General features: G+C 41.0%; 1 protein-coding gene and 1 long non-coding RNA gene across 4 annotated transcripts in view; one reads left to right on the plus strand and one right to left on the minus strand.

Moving 5' to 3' along the window:
* The window catches only part of ANTXR1 (anthrax toxin receptor 1), a 216,557-nt gene that overhangs the window by 77,171 nt on the left and 123,518 nt on the right, over window positions 1-15,868 (minus strand). For all 3 annotated transcript variants that reach the window (XM_025045169.1, XM_006909524.3, XM_025045170.1), the window contains exon 13: window positions 15,017-15,112. In XM_025045169.1, the coding sequence (XP_024900937.1) occupies window positions 15,017-15,112 (96 nt within the window). The remainder of the gene's footprint in view (window positions 1-15,016; window positions 15,113-15,868) is intronic.
* On the plus strand, window positions 3,886-15,807 carry LOC112477911. The gene is made up of 3 exons (XR_003045671.1): window positions 3,886-4,364; window positions 6,741-6,819; window positions 15,353-15,807. It is a non-coding gene; the product is annotated as an uncharacterized LOC112477911 (long non-coding RNA).

The raw sequence follows: 15,868 nt of genomic DNA on the forward strand, positions 1-15,868 counted from the left end.
CAGGCTTCACCTGGAAGCAAGGAGCAGCTAAACCGTAGGATGACAGGAAAGCATTTCAAAGTGCGATCTAGATGGGCTAAGTGGAAATCCTGAGATAATTATTTCAAGCCTTGAAGCTGGAAGGGCTGTCTGCGAGTGAGCCAAACCCTCCTGCCAAGAACAGCATACAGGCTACCCAAAGAAGTGATCTAAGCACAGGGACACGTCAGCCCTCTCCACCTTACTCCCAATTCTGAAGGGCTAGTGCCCACGTTGCCCGGAAGAGCAGGTGGGCAGCAGCCTGCGTTGCTTTTGAGCCTGTAACACCACTGCAGCTTCTGTGCGCAGAGTGGCCCATGGCTCACGAGGTAAAATGCCAGCTGACTCTATCCCCCACAGGCCTGAGCGATGTGGCCCCATCACCTCTCCATCTCACTCTTCTCCACTCTCTCCTTCACTTTCTGCACTTCTGCCTCTGGGTCACCTTCTTTTTCCTTCCATATACCCTGCTGTTTCTCACTTGTAATGTCCTCTGCTTAAATGCTTGTCTGACACCTGCACATGCCTTGGTTAACACCTATTCATTGTAAATAAATACTCCTTCCCTGGGAAGTCTCCCGTTACCTCAGAGAAGGCAAGATCCCGTTTACGGGGTCTCAGGTAACCCAGTATTTTTTCTAGCACTTTTAATTGCAATTAAAAGATTAATTGCATAATTCTTTGCTTCCAGCTAGTAAGACTAGAAAGTTTTTATTTCCAACAAGAATGAAAGCTCGAATCCATTGAACACTACTGAGCTTAGGCTTGATTTGTCCCATTCCTTTCTTAGAAGGTGCCAGGAGCTTCCTTTTGGTTGTGGGTGGGCTTGTCAGCTCCTTCCTCATTAGAACAAATAAAAGATGAATAAAGTTTAAGAGACCTTTAATAAAACATTTAAAAGGAAAATTCCTCAACAAACATACTTATAAGCACAACATGGTAGAACCGAATGGCAGTACTGAGGACAAATTTGGGGACATTTTTCATATTCTCTTTCAGAGACCAACATCACTTCTCCACTTAATACCATTTTTAGGTTGGATGTTTTGGATGGGCAGAAAGTGACCATTTGCCTCCTTGAGATAGCTGTCCTATAGTTCCTTTTGCATTATGGTTGGACTGGTGAGGTAAAAGGGGATACGAAAAATGAGGTAGAATATGGAACTTCTGAATTCTATTAGTGGTTCTTTGCTACTTGAGAATTTCTTGAAATTGTCTCCTCTGTGAATTGGGAGATATGCCTCCTCAGCCTACTTATCAGTGATTTTTAGCTGTGATTTTATTCATCTTTGTTTAGGTAGACATGAGATGGGGCCAGGTTTGACAAAGGAAAAGGTTAGAAAAGACCAGGTAGAATCTTATCAAATTGAAATCTTACCGGTAATTTCTCACTGAGTCAAAACAAACTCGTTTTTATGTACACCTCTTATACAAATGGTAAAAATGGTTGGAAATGGTAACAATGGAAGATGTGGAGATATAGTTAGCAAGGCATGAATACAGTAGAAAGATCACACATGCCCAGGTCCTGTTTGACACTTGGGAACTTTGCTCTGGTTTTACAAGTCAAGTTCAACTGTTTAAGTCTCTGTGAAGCTCTTTCTTAAAATTTATTTTATAAAATTTTAAGATGAAATAAAGCCCCTGGAGAGTTTATTTTGCTTGTTTCTTCTTCTCCGGAAGTATCCAAGTCCTATTTCTAATTTGTATGTTTTGATCCTTGCCACTCGGTTTGCTCCTGCTAACTCTGCTGCTATAGTCCTGTGCGATGGAATGCAAATTGTAATCTACCCAATTTTTAGCACAGGTATCTCTTCCTCCTCCTCGATGGTAGCCACACTGGCTCACCAGATGTTCCATTTAAAATCATGAGTCAGGGCGACATGCTGCACGAGGAACAGGAGGATGCCAGGCCTGGCTCTTCCTCCGGGGTCCCCTGCTCTCTCTATCCCCACAGCTTCACATTTCTCCTCCTTATCCTTCCTGTCTCTTCCTCTGTGACAGTAGTTGACTATAGGCTAAGCTGTACAGGAGCTCATTTTGGATAGATGCTTATCTTATAGCATGAAAAGTAGGACTTCTTTTTGGGCCCCTTTTCTTCTTAAATTGTATTCAGTGTCTCACTGTTCTTTTTGCCTGAGCGGGATGAGAAGCATCTCCTACTCAATACCGAAGGCGTGGTTCTCTTGTGGCAAAGGAGATACTTCCTTGACACAGAGCCAATTCTGTTGCCCAAAGGCCAAGAAAACTGCTTAAGATAATGACTCTATTAACATTAGGCACTTTTCCTCTAATTTCAATGAGTTCAGTAGTTTTAAACTTTATCGACTATCAAAATTGCCTGGAGGGCTTTTAAAACCAGATTTATGGGCTGCATCTCTGAGTTTTTCATTAGTAGATCTGAAGCAGGGTCTTCACATTTCTAACAAGTTCCCAAATGATGCTTATGCCGCTGGTCCATGGGCCACACTTCGAGAACGATGAATTAGCTTCTTTCTGTACCTCAGTTGCATATGTTGGGGTGTTTTGCCTCAAGTCAGATGTTCCTATGAGTGTTCTGTTGAGAGTTGCTTATGGCTGATTAGAAACACCAGCTTTGAAAATGTTTCAGTCTAAAAATGATGGTGTCCCTGCTCTATTGTCAGAAACTATGGGGTCTCCATTGCCCATGTGCCCCATCTGGGGGGAAACATAGAACTATCTCTGGAGGAAATGCTAGCTCTGCTTGCAGACACTCTCTTGCTTCCCATGGTGAGTGTCAGTGCTCATCCGTGGGCAGAGCTGGCATGGCCTGGACTCCCAGATCCAGCCCTGAAACAATCCCAGGAGGATGGTGGCCTGGGAATTAGGGACACAGATTTTATCTTTCACTGTCTGCACCTTTGGCAGTTAACTCACTGAAATGTGTTTGCTTGTCTTTCTTCCGCACTGGACTCTAAGATATAGGCAGCTTTTATCTCCTGACACATAGTCAGTGCTTGTTATTCAGCACTATTTGAATGAATATGTGTGCATTCTTGCAAAGGAAAAGATAAAGAAAGCACTTCTGATTATTCTAAACTTCCTTGCTTCTCAAAAAGCACTTCAGTGATACGAAATGTATGGTCTCTCTACCTACCATATAAATGTTTCTTTAGTAATTAATATGCTAACAGCCCCAATTACTTAGAGGGCATTCTGACACTTGGATGCATCATGGGGATCTCATTAGAGTCATGAGTTAGACTCAAGGTTAATTACAGTACTTAATTGATACGCCATTCTATCTCCTAACCCCATACTCCAAGTAAATTCATTTTCCTTGTGGTTCAAAAATCCACTTTCCAGCTTTGTGTTTCAAACTAAATTTCTATGAAGGCTTCTTGAAAATATGGATGACATGTACAGCCTCTTTTGTTATAACACAGGTATGTAATATATGAATTTGTTTATATGAAAGTAGGTAAACTCGATAATAAAATCGCTAAACTATGAAATCACATTAGCTCAAAATCTGATTTTTTTCATGAGGTAAAGTAGAAGGTAATATATATTTCAGTTTTTTGGTTGTGGTAAAATTCACATAATCTGACATTTACCATTTTAAAGTATGAGATGATTCTATTTGGTGTCACTGAGTAATATCAGGTGAATGTGAAGATGCTGCCCAGCTGCCAGTAGTAGCCTGGGAGGAATACACAAAACCTCACACACCGCATCTGCTTTCTCAATTCTTTTTACCCTCGTGCAATGCAAATATATATCGTTCCCTGAGCTATATACTTTTCTTCATGAAAACATTTAACACAGCATCCTCAACATGAACGTGTGCCCTGGTTATAAGTATGCAGGGACTGAATGAAGGAGAAAAGCCTTAAAAAGCTCATGGTAAAGCCTGTGGAGAGAGGTGAGATAAATGGGGCATGGTGAGGAAAGGGACCCACGCTGAACTTCATCAGAGACCGTGATGAAGAGACAAAAGAAAAGAGAATAGAACTTGCAGGAGCCATCATTTGCTTTAAAGGGGATCAGAAGCACATGCCATGAGTCAAAGAAAAGGCGATAATGCTGACAGCAGCAAAACAGCACTTTCATGGCATTCCGCCTTATTTGGAACCACACAAGTAGCTTTTTTTTTGTTATGAAAAAAGGAATTTGGCAAAACAACAAAAGTTAAATTTCTATTTTAAGCTGGTGCCGAGGAATAACAAGACAATGAGTCACAGCCATCCACCTCTGTTGTCGTGACACTTCAATCTAAGAATGTTCTTCCTTCCTTCCATCCTGTCTCTGTAATGCAAAGCCACAGTGCTGCACTATATTGATATCCACCAGGAAACTTCATGTGTTTATTTTATAAAATCAAGGTAAAGTAGAATTATTGTAATTAAGAATTTAAGATGCTAAAAATGATGAAATTTTTGAGTTTATTCTTAATTTTTAAAAGTTTATTGTTTTATAAGATTGCAAAGTTTTGAATATTCTGCTCTGCACCTCTTTCTCCCATTAGTCTTGTTTTCACAGGGCTGAAATTCCATATGCAGTAATATTTTTAAGAACATGTGATATGAGAAACGATGGTATTTAGAGAACTTTCGATGTATGCTACTTAACAACTGTTGTTAACTTTGGAGAGAGCAAAGGAGAGACCGTTGACAGGCTCTAACTTCTTATCTGCTCTCTGGTCTTTTGTGCTTTCCATGTATAGTAAAATCCCAAGGAATCTGAGTAATAATATTTTTGGAGTTTTTGGTAATTTTAGATTGTGAGCTCATGAGCTCATATGTAGTTTGCATTTTTTTGTGAGAATCCTATGGAGATTGGGTTGAGGCACCAACCTGGCAGAGAGGATTCAAGTTTCTTTCTGTAGATTCCTAAACACTTCCAAACTGTGACCACTTCTCAGCTTGTAATATACAGAACCCCAAGTACTATATATTGAACTCTAAACCAGAGAGGTTATGGGTCTGAATTCTTAGGGATACAGACACAAATACAGACACCTCCCTGCCCGCCCTCACTCATCCTTTCACTCAAGGTCCGAGCATTAGGCAGGAGGCTCAATTCCAATTCCCAAACTTTTGTGGGCCTATGTAAGGCTATTAAACAAAATGTCTAGGTTATTAAGATCAGAAAATCTCTCCTAGGACTGCCATTGTTTTAGAGTCAGCTAACCATCACATTTCCAGGTCCTTCTTTATTTTGGCCCTAGAAATGTCTCCTATTTTCTTGTGAACTTGGCTAGGCATTTAAAACAACTTTTCTTATATTTTTTCGAGGGTTTTAAAAAAATTTTGTTTTGTTATGTATTCCACTGTATCACCAATGAAGAGTAACTGATTTTTAACAAATGTTTACCTCTTGCATGCTCAGAGGGGTTAGCTCAAATGAATGTATTTAGATGCCTAAATATCTGGAGCCTTTGATTTAAAACATTGCACATCCTAAGACTTCCAGGCTGATCTCTTGACACCAACTCCTCTGCTGCCTCCCTGATCTCTTAGGTTCTATGTAAAGAGGAGCCATCAGAACAGAACTGTGTATAGAAGAAATGCCAATTGAGATCTGAAAAGCCATGTAACAAGGGTTTTAATATCACAGATAGAAGGGGATGCTTGTTCTCACACTGTTATATTTTAGACTTTCATTCTGATTCCCAAGCCTTATAATAAATATCCTTCAAATTAAAATCAAGAAACCACGAAAAAATAGGTAACTTGATGTGGAAAATGTCCAGGAAATATGAGATGCTAGGTGATGGCAGATAAATGAATCATACTACTATGCAAACAGCATAATTATAATAGAAACCTCACAGCTGATTACAGTGCATTAAGGCTGGCCAAGAACTGCCTGAATCTAATAATTTTACACTGTAAAGTTTATCAAAGGCTAGTGCCAAGTTGTTGAACAAGAAAGTTTCAAAGAAATGAGCTCACCTTTAAAATTTTTTTGCCATTTAGAACTTAAATTTCAAGTAATTTTTGACCTCTCATCTCATTTCTTAAGACTGGGACTATTTAAAAGGCTAAATTCACCAATAACTAAAGTGAGAGTACTGGCAGGAATTTTAATATTAGTCGATAAGACCTAAGTGATTTACACGGTAATTTCAAAGAATAGCTATGCATATTCTCTATTAGATGATATGTCAGAGTCACTGTAAAACCGTATGTGAGACAATTAAAAAAAATCCATAAATTCGGATTCCCTGAGGCTTGGAGGAAGAGCATCTGGTCTGCCCGGGTTAAGGGCAAGGTGATGTCAGCCACTGGCAGTTCCTGTGGAATTCAAGTAAGGCACACAAGAAACAGGATGTGTTGATAATGTTCACAGTATGTGCAAGTTTGTTGGCACTGACACAGCCTTCGAGGAGGGCATGAAAGAGGCTGCATATCAGAACCCGAGAACCAGCTACTTTAGCATTGTCTAGGATTATGTTTTCTAAACAGTCTTTGGCAGAATACTAGTGTCCTTGCAGGTGTCAGTATGTCAGTGGATGATGGGAAAGAGGTAAAGAAGGGTTCCAGGGTCAAAATAAGTTTAGGGATTCACGATGCAAATTATTTTACTAAAGGCTCTGAGAAGTCTTGCAGTAAAAATTTAGTTGAATGGTGTCTTTTGAACTTATTATTTAAATACCCCTTGTTCTGAAGTACCTATTCACATCTTGTAGGTACTACTATTTTGTGGACAGAGTTTGTAAATGGTGTTCCTGATTACTTGTATCATATAATCCTCAGGTGTCTCTGATGTGTAACCAGGTTTGAGAACCAGAGGCCAGGGAATCTTGAAGTGGAGGAGTACACTCACTTATAGAAGGTAAGACTATAAGGGAGCACCCTAACAGGCAATATGATTCCAATTTTCTAATTTTTTATGTGAGGAAATTAAGATGAATAGATTTATCTTTATCTGATATAAGGTCTCTATGGGAATCTAGTTGCCTTTAATGACAGCTCACTCCTTTCCAGTTCGCCCAGCGGGCTGAGGATGTGGTGGGTGGACCATCAGGAAGCTGCAAGGCCAGTGCAACAGGGATGAGGGAAGCCAGGAGGGCAAGGTGAAGGTGAAACAGACTGGCCGTGTGGGGCGAGAGCTGCAGAGTTCCAGAGGTGAGGGCAGGCCATGGCAGAGTGCTATGTGTTCGTGAAAAATAATGTCGTAGGCCGCAGAGTTAAAAGTGTCCAGATGGGAATGGGCGGAGGCTGGAAAGGGCTCCAGAAAGCACAATGGGTCTAGCCTAGCTAAGGAGCTGCTTGTACTAGTCAGGTTTCTTTTAAATAAACTGTCAATAAGTCCCTTCGGTGATGTTAGGCTTTGTTGTCTGGCCCTGCAAAGTAAATGTTACGCTTAAAGGTGTGGAGAACATTATTTGCAGACTTTATTTTATTTCAATTTAAGGCATATTAAGTTCTAGATTAATTGTGGTCCTTTGCAATTTGTCTTTGGAGATGTCCAAGGGGCTTATTTGTTGAACTGTCCTTGAAATTCAATAATGTAAGTTAAACATGATCTTTTACATAAGTTCTTTAAACACTAACTGTGCATAAGAGACCTACAAGGCCATTACAAACAAAACAACAGAGAACAGACTTCTGTTTATATAGAGAGAAATTCCGAATACATGCACACGAACTGAATAAAAATATTTGCCATTATTTGAACAAAAATATGATGATTTGATTTGACCTGAATAGTGTGGTTTAACTAGTTGGATTACAGAGAATTGCAACTTTATAGCACAATTTTTTTCTTTTTAGTTGTGGTAAAAAACACATAACATAAAATTTAACATCTTAATCATTTTTAAGTACTATGTTCACATTGTTATGCAACCAATTTCTGGAACTTTTCATACAAAATATAGCAAGATCTTTTTACTCAGGGTTCCTGTATACCATTAACTTCCCAATAAAATGGGCATACTTCTACAATTTTATTTAAGAAACTATAAATGTAGATATAAATGTATTTTGTTATGTAATATTTGTAAGTTATAAAACATAATAATACAAACACCCATGAAATTACCAAGTAATATAGTTTGTTGGTTTGTGGGTTCTTTCTGTATCCATTCCCCATCCCCCAAGATGATTTAGCTTTTTAGTTCAACTTGGAAACATACAAACTGGGTGCTAGGCCCTATACTCCTATTTGAGATTAGTTTCTGAGACTGGTTTCTCCTTCCCCTGGAGGAGTTCATAGTATAGTGAGAGAAATATACTTATGAATGAATAAATACTTGTCATCGTGAGAAAATTCTCTAATAGATGTGTGAAAAAAGTACTATGGAAACCAAGTGATGTTGCAGCAAATTCTCCCCACGTGGGGAAAAGTGTGTGGGAAGCTATGGAGATGGAGAGATCAGTGAGCCAGACTTTGAAGAAAGAAGGATTGTTGACAGAATAGACAAAGAAGATGAAACTATTTCAGCAACTATTTCAGGATACAATGTGAGCAAAGAAATGGAGGTAAATAAGTACGTGATATGTTCAAGGATCCTCAAAGAAGAGAGTGTGCCTGGAGATGGCACTCCATCCAGTTAGCTGCTCAACAAATTTTGAGATTTATTGAGTAACAGTTTTGAGCCAGGCACAGTTATGCTCTGGGGAACTACAGCCCTGGCTTCCAACAGCTTGTGCCTACAGAGGAAGACTGACAAACAAGCAATTATAACAGCATGGTCAGTGTGATGAAGGAAGCAGGCACAGGGTGCCAAGAGAGTCCATGCATAGGGATGAGAGGGGAAAAGGCTGCAGAAGTAGGTGGTGGCCAGGTTGGCATAGGCGTACGTGTGTCATGTCAAGGATTTTAAAGTCCATTTTAGAGACACTGAATAGTAGAGGATTCTAGGCAGGGAAATGTGTAGGATTATGACCTGATTACTTTTTTTAAAATTAAAATTTTCTCTAGCGAAGATAAGAAAGACTAAAAGAGCAGTTAGAAATGCAGATTCCTAGACTAAGGCAATGACATTCATTCATTCATTAATTCCACAACAATTTATTAAGTAACTGTTGAGTGCCAGGTATTGGGCTTGTGCTGGGGCAGAGAGCGACAGATAAGACAGAGTGTGACAGAATAGACTACACCGCAGACAACTCTGAAGTGAGATAAGACAAGGAAGGACAGAAGGAGGCATCGACAACTGCTCTGTGTTCTCTAGTGTGAGCAGCTCAGAGAATGGTGACATACCCATTGATGAAGAGCAGTTTTGGGGATAATGTGATGAGTTTAGACTGGGACATATTAAGGGTGAGATGCCTACATTTGCGATGTCCACTGGGTCTGTATACTATGGGCCTGGTCCTCTGTAGGTAAGACCAGTGAGGGGTGGACATATAAGTAGCCATCAGCATATCCATTATAGTTGAAGTAATGGGATTTTGCAATATTGCCTGGGGTCAACATGCAGAGAAGGCTCAAGGCAAACCTGGAGAATGAGAGATAACAGAGGGAGAAGAGCTCGTGAAGGAGACAAAGAAAATCTGAACAGAGAAGTAAGACAAGAGTCTGCACAAGCTGGTAGAGGAGGAAGTTTACAGGAGAGAGAGGTCAGCAGTGCCTACAGATGAAAGAGCTAATATAGAATGAAAAACGAAGAGAGACTGCTGGCCAGGAATTTAGGCTTGCAAGAGATGGACTCGAGAAATCGTGCTGATGGAGGTTAGGGGGCAGTGGCTGAAATGAATGGGAGGAATTGTGGAGGGTCTGCTCTGTGAAGAAGTTTGCATATAAGAGGAAGGGAAGGATAAGAGAGTAGCTCAAAGGAGAAATAAGGTATGAGACATTTTAAAAGGTTGAAGGAGGCTGGTATACTTGAGTAGGCAGAGGAGAGAAAGACAGTGGAAAGGATGAAGATACCACAGGCAAAGATGACGTGAGAGCAAACAAAATAAAGAACACAGTGGAAAGAGAGAGAGAAGGGGCAAGGCTGCTTCTCAGGAGAAGGAATGCTGGAGGAGGACCTAAGTATATGTGTTGCTTGGAGTGGAAGCATTTCAAACAGGACAGCTTCTACTTTTTCACTGAGATAGTAGGGCAGGTTGTCTATTGAGAGCGAAAGGGTCGGAGGTAGAACAGGGATCTGCAGGGGAATGGTAAGAGTTTGGGAGAGAGACTGAGGCTCCATAAGGACGAGGTAACATTTGCTAAGCATGCCGCGGTACTCATAGACGTGCATGCTGGTGCCGTTCTCTTCTGAAGTGACCAGCACCTTGGGAGCAGGAGAGGAGACTATATACAATTAAATTGCTCGATCTAGGTGTAGGGATGGGCAACGTAAGTGAGGTGGGAATTAGGGAATTGAGGGTGTTCAGAAGAGGGTTCGATATATTAAGAGAACAGGCAGGCATTTATTCTATCCCCTAGATTCTTCATTTGGAGGAGCCGGTCTCCATTGGCCTTTGTGTACATGAAGCCGCCACCCTAGCTGGGCTGCAGGCTCACGTCAGGGCACTGCTTCTTGGCTGGGATGATGGTAGGCCCTGCATTTTCTAGAACAGTTTAGTGCTCTAATATCACTGATTCACTGTTGTTGTTTTTTCTCTATACATTCCAGCCATTCATACATTTACTCTTCTAATATATTTCAGCTCTTTTTTTTGTGATCTTCTCATTCAGATTTCCTAGGCCTCTTCTTTTTAAAGTTCTATTTAGGGATTTCAGGAATACTGAACCAAACTTATGAGTAGATGAAGTGGCCAAAGCATGACTTAGAGGGTTCTGGCAATGCCCCTTGTGGAACTGAGGCAGGGCTTTATTTGTTTGTTTGTTTAGGGTAAAAGATTGACTCCTCGAATTCTCTTTTTGAAAATGCAAATAAACCCAGGGTGCATAGTCCAATGCCTCTCTCTCTTTCAATGTGAGTGCTTTGTGTCAATGAATAAATGTAGGAATCTTAGAAACCAAAAGTTTACCTAATGACACTGAAGACCAAGGTGAGAAGCACTAAGAGGATTTGAACAAGGGTCTGGCCAATTCTCTCTTTCTCTCTCTCCATAAGTCATTAATAATAGATTATACCCTGCCACGAGGGCAATAAATTAACCCAGATTTCATCAATCAGGAAGATAAGAGCCCAGGTGGGAGTGGGGTCCTTTAGGGAAGGCAAAATGCAATGGTTAGCACCGGTCACTCTCATCCTTCAGATTTCTTTTTCCAGACAGGGCCAGCAGGAAGCAAGAGGATGCTGGGGCAGAGGGCAGGCCTAATAGTGCCCACTATGCCTAGTCTTGTCATGCTGGTCATTACATTTAAAAATGTTCTTTATGCTTAGTAAGTAGAGACCTGAGTACCTCCCCTTCTAACCTGGCCACCCTCCAGGACTTTGTGACCTCCCCCATCCCATATCTAGCAATTAAAGGGTTAATGTTTGGCACAATTGAGGTGGGGGGTCTTGCAACTGGGTTGCTAAATATTTTGAATATTGCTCCTGGAGAAAACTTTGCAGAAGGGGAAAGAAGGGGCACAGCAGAGATACATCTCATGTACCTCACATTTTGCAGGCCCTTTCTGCCTTCTGATTAGTTCCCATCATCGAGATGCAGCTTTGGTACCAGGTCATAGGACATTTCTCACACTTGGGACAGAGTGGGGAGAGTGACAGAGGAAGGTTTCAGGTCCATCATTTACAAGGACACTCTCTGCTAGTCCCAGAACTGTGGTGACTTGGGAGAAAGAAACTTCCTGGACCCTCTGAACCAGGATCCTGGTGGAGGAAGGCACTGTTTAGCCTCTTTCCTGCATACTCCCTCTACAAAATACATGGCTTTATTCTGTCTCCCTTAGAGCATCACCACTCATCAAGGAAACGAGTGATAAACTTGGTTTGGGGGCACACCGAGCATCAGAACTCTGGCCAGTTTTCAGAAATTAGGGTGAGGGCAGTTTTTATAGATATCATAAACAGGAAAATTAATCTCCAAGACCTTTCCTTGTAAAGAAATCCTTCAGCACTTAAAAAAGCAGACCACATTAAGACATTCTGGCTGCTTTCGAAAGCAACGTGATAAATAAATTAACCAGATAAATTCATTGAAAAATCTTTTGAATATTGCAAAATAACCTGGCCTCGGATGACGCTGCTTCCAATACCAAAATACATTAATTAAGGGACATTTCCCTGCAAATAAAAACCATAATGAAATATCACCTCGCACCTGTTAGTATGACTGTCAGCAAAAAGACAAGAGATAACAAATGCTGGTGAGGAGGTGGAGGAAAGGCAAGCCTTGTGCCCTGTTGGTGGGGATGTAAATTGGTTCAGACACTATGGAAAACAGTTTGGAGGTTCCTTATAACATTAAAAATAGAAATATCATATGTTCCATCAATTTCACTTCTGGTTATTTATCCAAAGGAAACAAAATCTCTATCCTAAAGAAATATCTGCACCCCCATGTTCACTGCAACATTATTTCAATGGCCAAGACGTGGAAACAACCTAAGTGCCCATCAACAGATGAGTGGATAAAAAAATGTGATAGATATATATACAGTGGTATATTATTCAATCATAAAAATGAAGGATATTCTTCCATTTGCAATAACATGGAAAATCCCTGAGGATATTATGTTAAGTGAAATAAGTCAGATAGAGAAAGAAAAATACGATTTGATCTCATTTACATGTGGAATCTAAAAAAAACCAAACTTAACAGAAACAGAGATCAGATTTGTGGTTGCCAGAAGTAGGGGTGGCGGAATTGGATAAAAGTAGTCAAAAGATACAAACTTCCAATTATAAAATAAACAAGTTCTGGGGATGTAATGTACAACATGATGACTAGTTAATAATACTGTATGGTTTGTTTGACAGTTGCAGACAGTAGATCTTAAAAATTTTCATCACAAGGAAAAAATTTGTAACCATGTGAGGTGATGGATAGGAGCTAAACTTATTGTGGTAATCGTAATCATTTTGCAATATATACATATATCACTATGTTGTACATTTTAACTTATATGATCTTATCTGTGAATTATATCTCAATAAACTAGAAAAAGAGACATTTCCCATTAATATAAACTGAATGCCCTACAGTACAGTAATATATTCCCATTATTGTAAAAAGTTTTAATATTATTAATAATAATACACAGCACTTACTATGTGCAAGGTGCTGTTTCTAAGCAATGTATACTTATAAACTTCTTTAATATTTACTATCTACCTATGAAGTTGGTGCTTATTGTCCTCATTACACATATGAGGAAATTGGGGCACAGAGAGGTTAAGTAACTTGCCCAAGATCACACAGTAAGCGGTGGAGCACTGCTTGGCTGTTCTATTGCTCCTAGTTGTCTTCACTCAGAGGTAACTTTTTTTTTTTTTTAAATAATCAGAGGGACTAGGTGAACAAGGGCGATGCCTACTACGACAGAAGCCCTGGTGTTCATTGCTGCCATCGCCACAACTATCACCACCACCCCAACCACCCCTTTCTTTAAGAGCCCACTGCAAGGTTTTTTCAAGTTCCAGACTTGAAAATAAAAATGTGCTTTCTTTTTCTTTTGAGTCACTATAGAAAGCACTCTGGCTGACATGGGTTTTTTTGATCCTCAACATAAAATGGCTATACGGCCTTAAGTATTTAAAACAACATTAACTCTTGGGGCTGCTGTGGTAAGAATCAGTTTAAAATCTTGGTGAAATCAGTCCAGTCTGGATTGCACTATTTGCCCGAGACTCACACCCGTTGTGGGTGCCTCCCTGCACACATATGTTCTTGTCTACTCTAAGTCGTCTCTTCCCCTCATCCAGAGGCTTCTGTTGGTGCAAGAGCGTCTTTCTTTCCAGAAGTCCCTGCCACACGGATCTTCACTCTGGCTGAGTTTCTCATCTCTTTTATTTACCACCTCTTTAAAATGTCATTCACAGCCCTTTCCCCCTCCATTTCAAATCTAGCACTCTATGAGTTCATGGTCTTTGTTCAACTCAGTTCTACACGCAAATGTGAGTCCCTCACACTGTATGCTGAGTGCTGGAGTACTCAGAGATAGCAGAGATAAAATGTGACAAGCTCTTGGCTAGACAGGCTCACTGTCTCTTTGGCCCTGTAAGACCCTCCCTGGAAGAACTAAGATATAAGGAAATGGAAGATGCCAAGCAGCAGAGCAGCACTCACTTCAAACTCGCCTGGGCTTTATAGTGCATGCTCTGACACTGTATAAAGGCAGGGCACTTGCTAGAACTAGACATATGAGAGTTCATGTGTTTGCCTTCACTTAGTTATTACTTAGTTTGAGCTTTTCCTAGTCTAGGGGCCGGGGAATTAAAATCGATAAAGATGCACTTATCATTTGGGCACGGCAGGTGATGATGGCTTATTCCAAACCCTAAGCTGTTCATGGAGACACTGGTCAGAGCTATGTGTTGGCTCCAGATGACGAGGAAAGAGAGGAGGCTGGCTTTTATTGATCTTGTAGCAGAAGTGCTTAGACCAGTGCTAGGCATACAGCAGCTGCTAGCTATAAATGCTAGCTAAAAGTAAAGAAATAAAGATGTGTGCCACTCTTAATTGTTAAAAATAAAGAGGACAGTCTCTCGGATGGGCTGATTATGATTAGCTGCCAAGACCAGGTGGTCTTGGAAGAGTATCAGCTAGGACAACTCAACAAGTGTGAGTGTGTGTGTGCACACACGTACCATATCTACACACGTGTAAATATTTATTAAATGTCAAATAACACTCATCATTTACAGTATTCTGTGGATCCTTCCTAAGTACTGGAACTAGAGCATCCACCTCAGCTGTCCTACCTAAAATGTGTTCCCATTGGCCACCTCACTTCTCTAAGCCATATGGACTCTTAATGACTTGTGAGTCCTTTGGACAATGTTAGTTTTTGCCAGTTTTGTATAAATTATATAAACAATGCAAGATTTGTCCTCAAACTTTACATGTTTTTCTGTCACCCTATCCTACTCATGGACCCGTTCACTTTGTGTCACCTTCTGCTTTGAGTGGCCCAAGGCTTGAGGTGAGGAGGAGGAGCAGCTTGGGACACTTACCACAGTGCAGCAGAGGGGCCAGAACCACCACAGGAGAGCCAGGGCCAGGAGCAGGAACAGGATCAGCAGGGCGATTGCCAGGATGGAGCCATCGGACTGTGGGGCCAAGAGAGAGGGCGGTCAGCCATGGGGCAGGCCATGCGTGCAACTAGCACGTGAGCCCAGGGTGGGGCAAGGCAACTCCTGTGGTCTCCCCCTCCCATAACCAATACACAGATCTAGGGCCCAGAGAAGAGCACAGTTTGCCAAGCAAATAGCTGAAACTCTGCCCATCATTCTGGGCAACTCACTCTATGTAGCCAATTCTCATGAGAAATAGATGTTTTTTTCTTTCAGTGAGGCCTGGATCTTCTCTTTGAGCAACATTCTAAAGAAGCAACCCTGCAAGAGACAGCGCAGGTGGCTGCCCATGTAACTGGGCATTGAGGTGGCCGATCACTGCTCATCTGCCTCTGGACTATCGCCCTCTGCCTAGTGACACCCTTCCACATCTTGGATCTGCCGCCAACTGGGCTGGACTCAGGACAGCTCTACTCAGGATTCAGCCTGCTGCCCAGAACTTGTTCACATAGATGCATGTAACCAATTCATGAGGCTGTGGATGGAAAGTCCAGAGCCACAAACAGAGACTCATGGACATGGACAATAGACTCGTGGTAACCGTAGAGTCGCGGGGAGAGGGAAGCGGGTAGTAGATGGGGTAAAAAGAGGTCAAATATGTGATGACAGAAAGAAATCTAACTATGGGAGGTAAACACACAGTGTAAATATATCTATGCCTTACTGTTAAAATGTACAGCTGAAACTTTTCGGATTTTGTTAACCAATGTCGCCATAAAAAATAAATTAATT

The sequence above is a fragment of the Pteropus alecto genome, unplaced genomic scaffold (assembly GCF_000325575.1).
Source record: "Pteropus alecto unplaced genomic scaffold, ASM32557v1 scaffold131, whole genome shotgun sequence".
NCBI classification, from domain to species: Eukaryota; Metazoa; Chordata; class Mammalia; order Chiroptera; family Pteropodidae; genus Pteropus; species Pteropus alecto.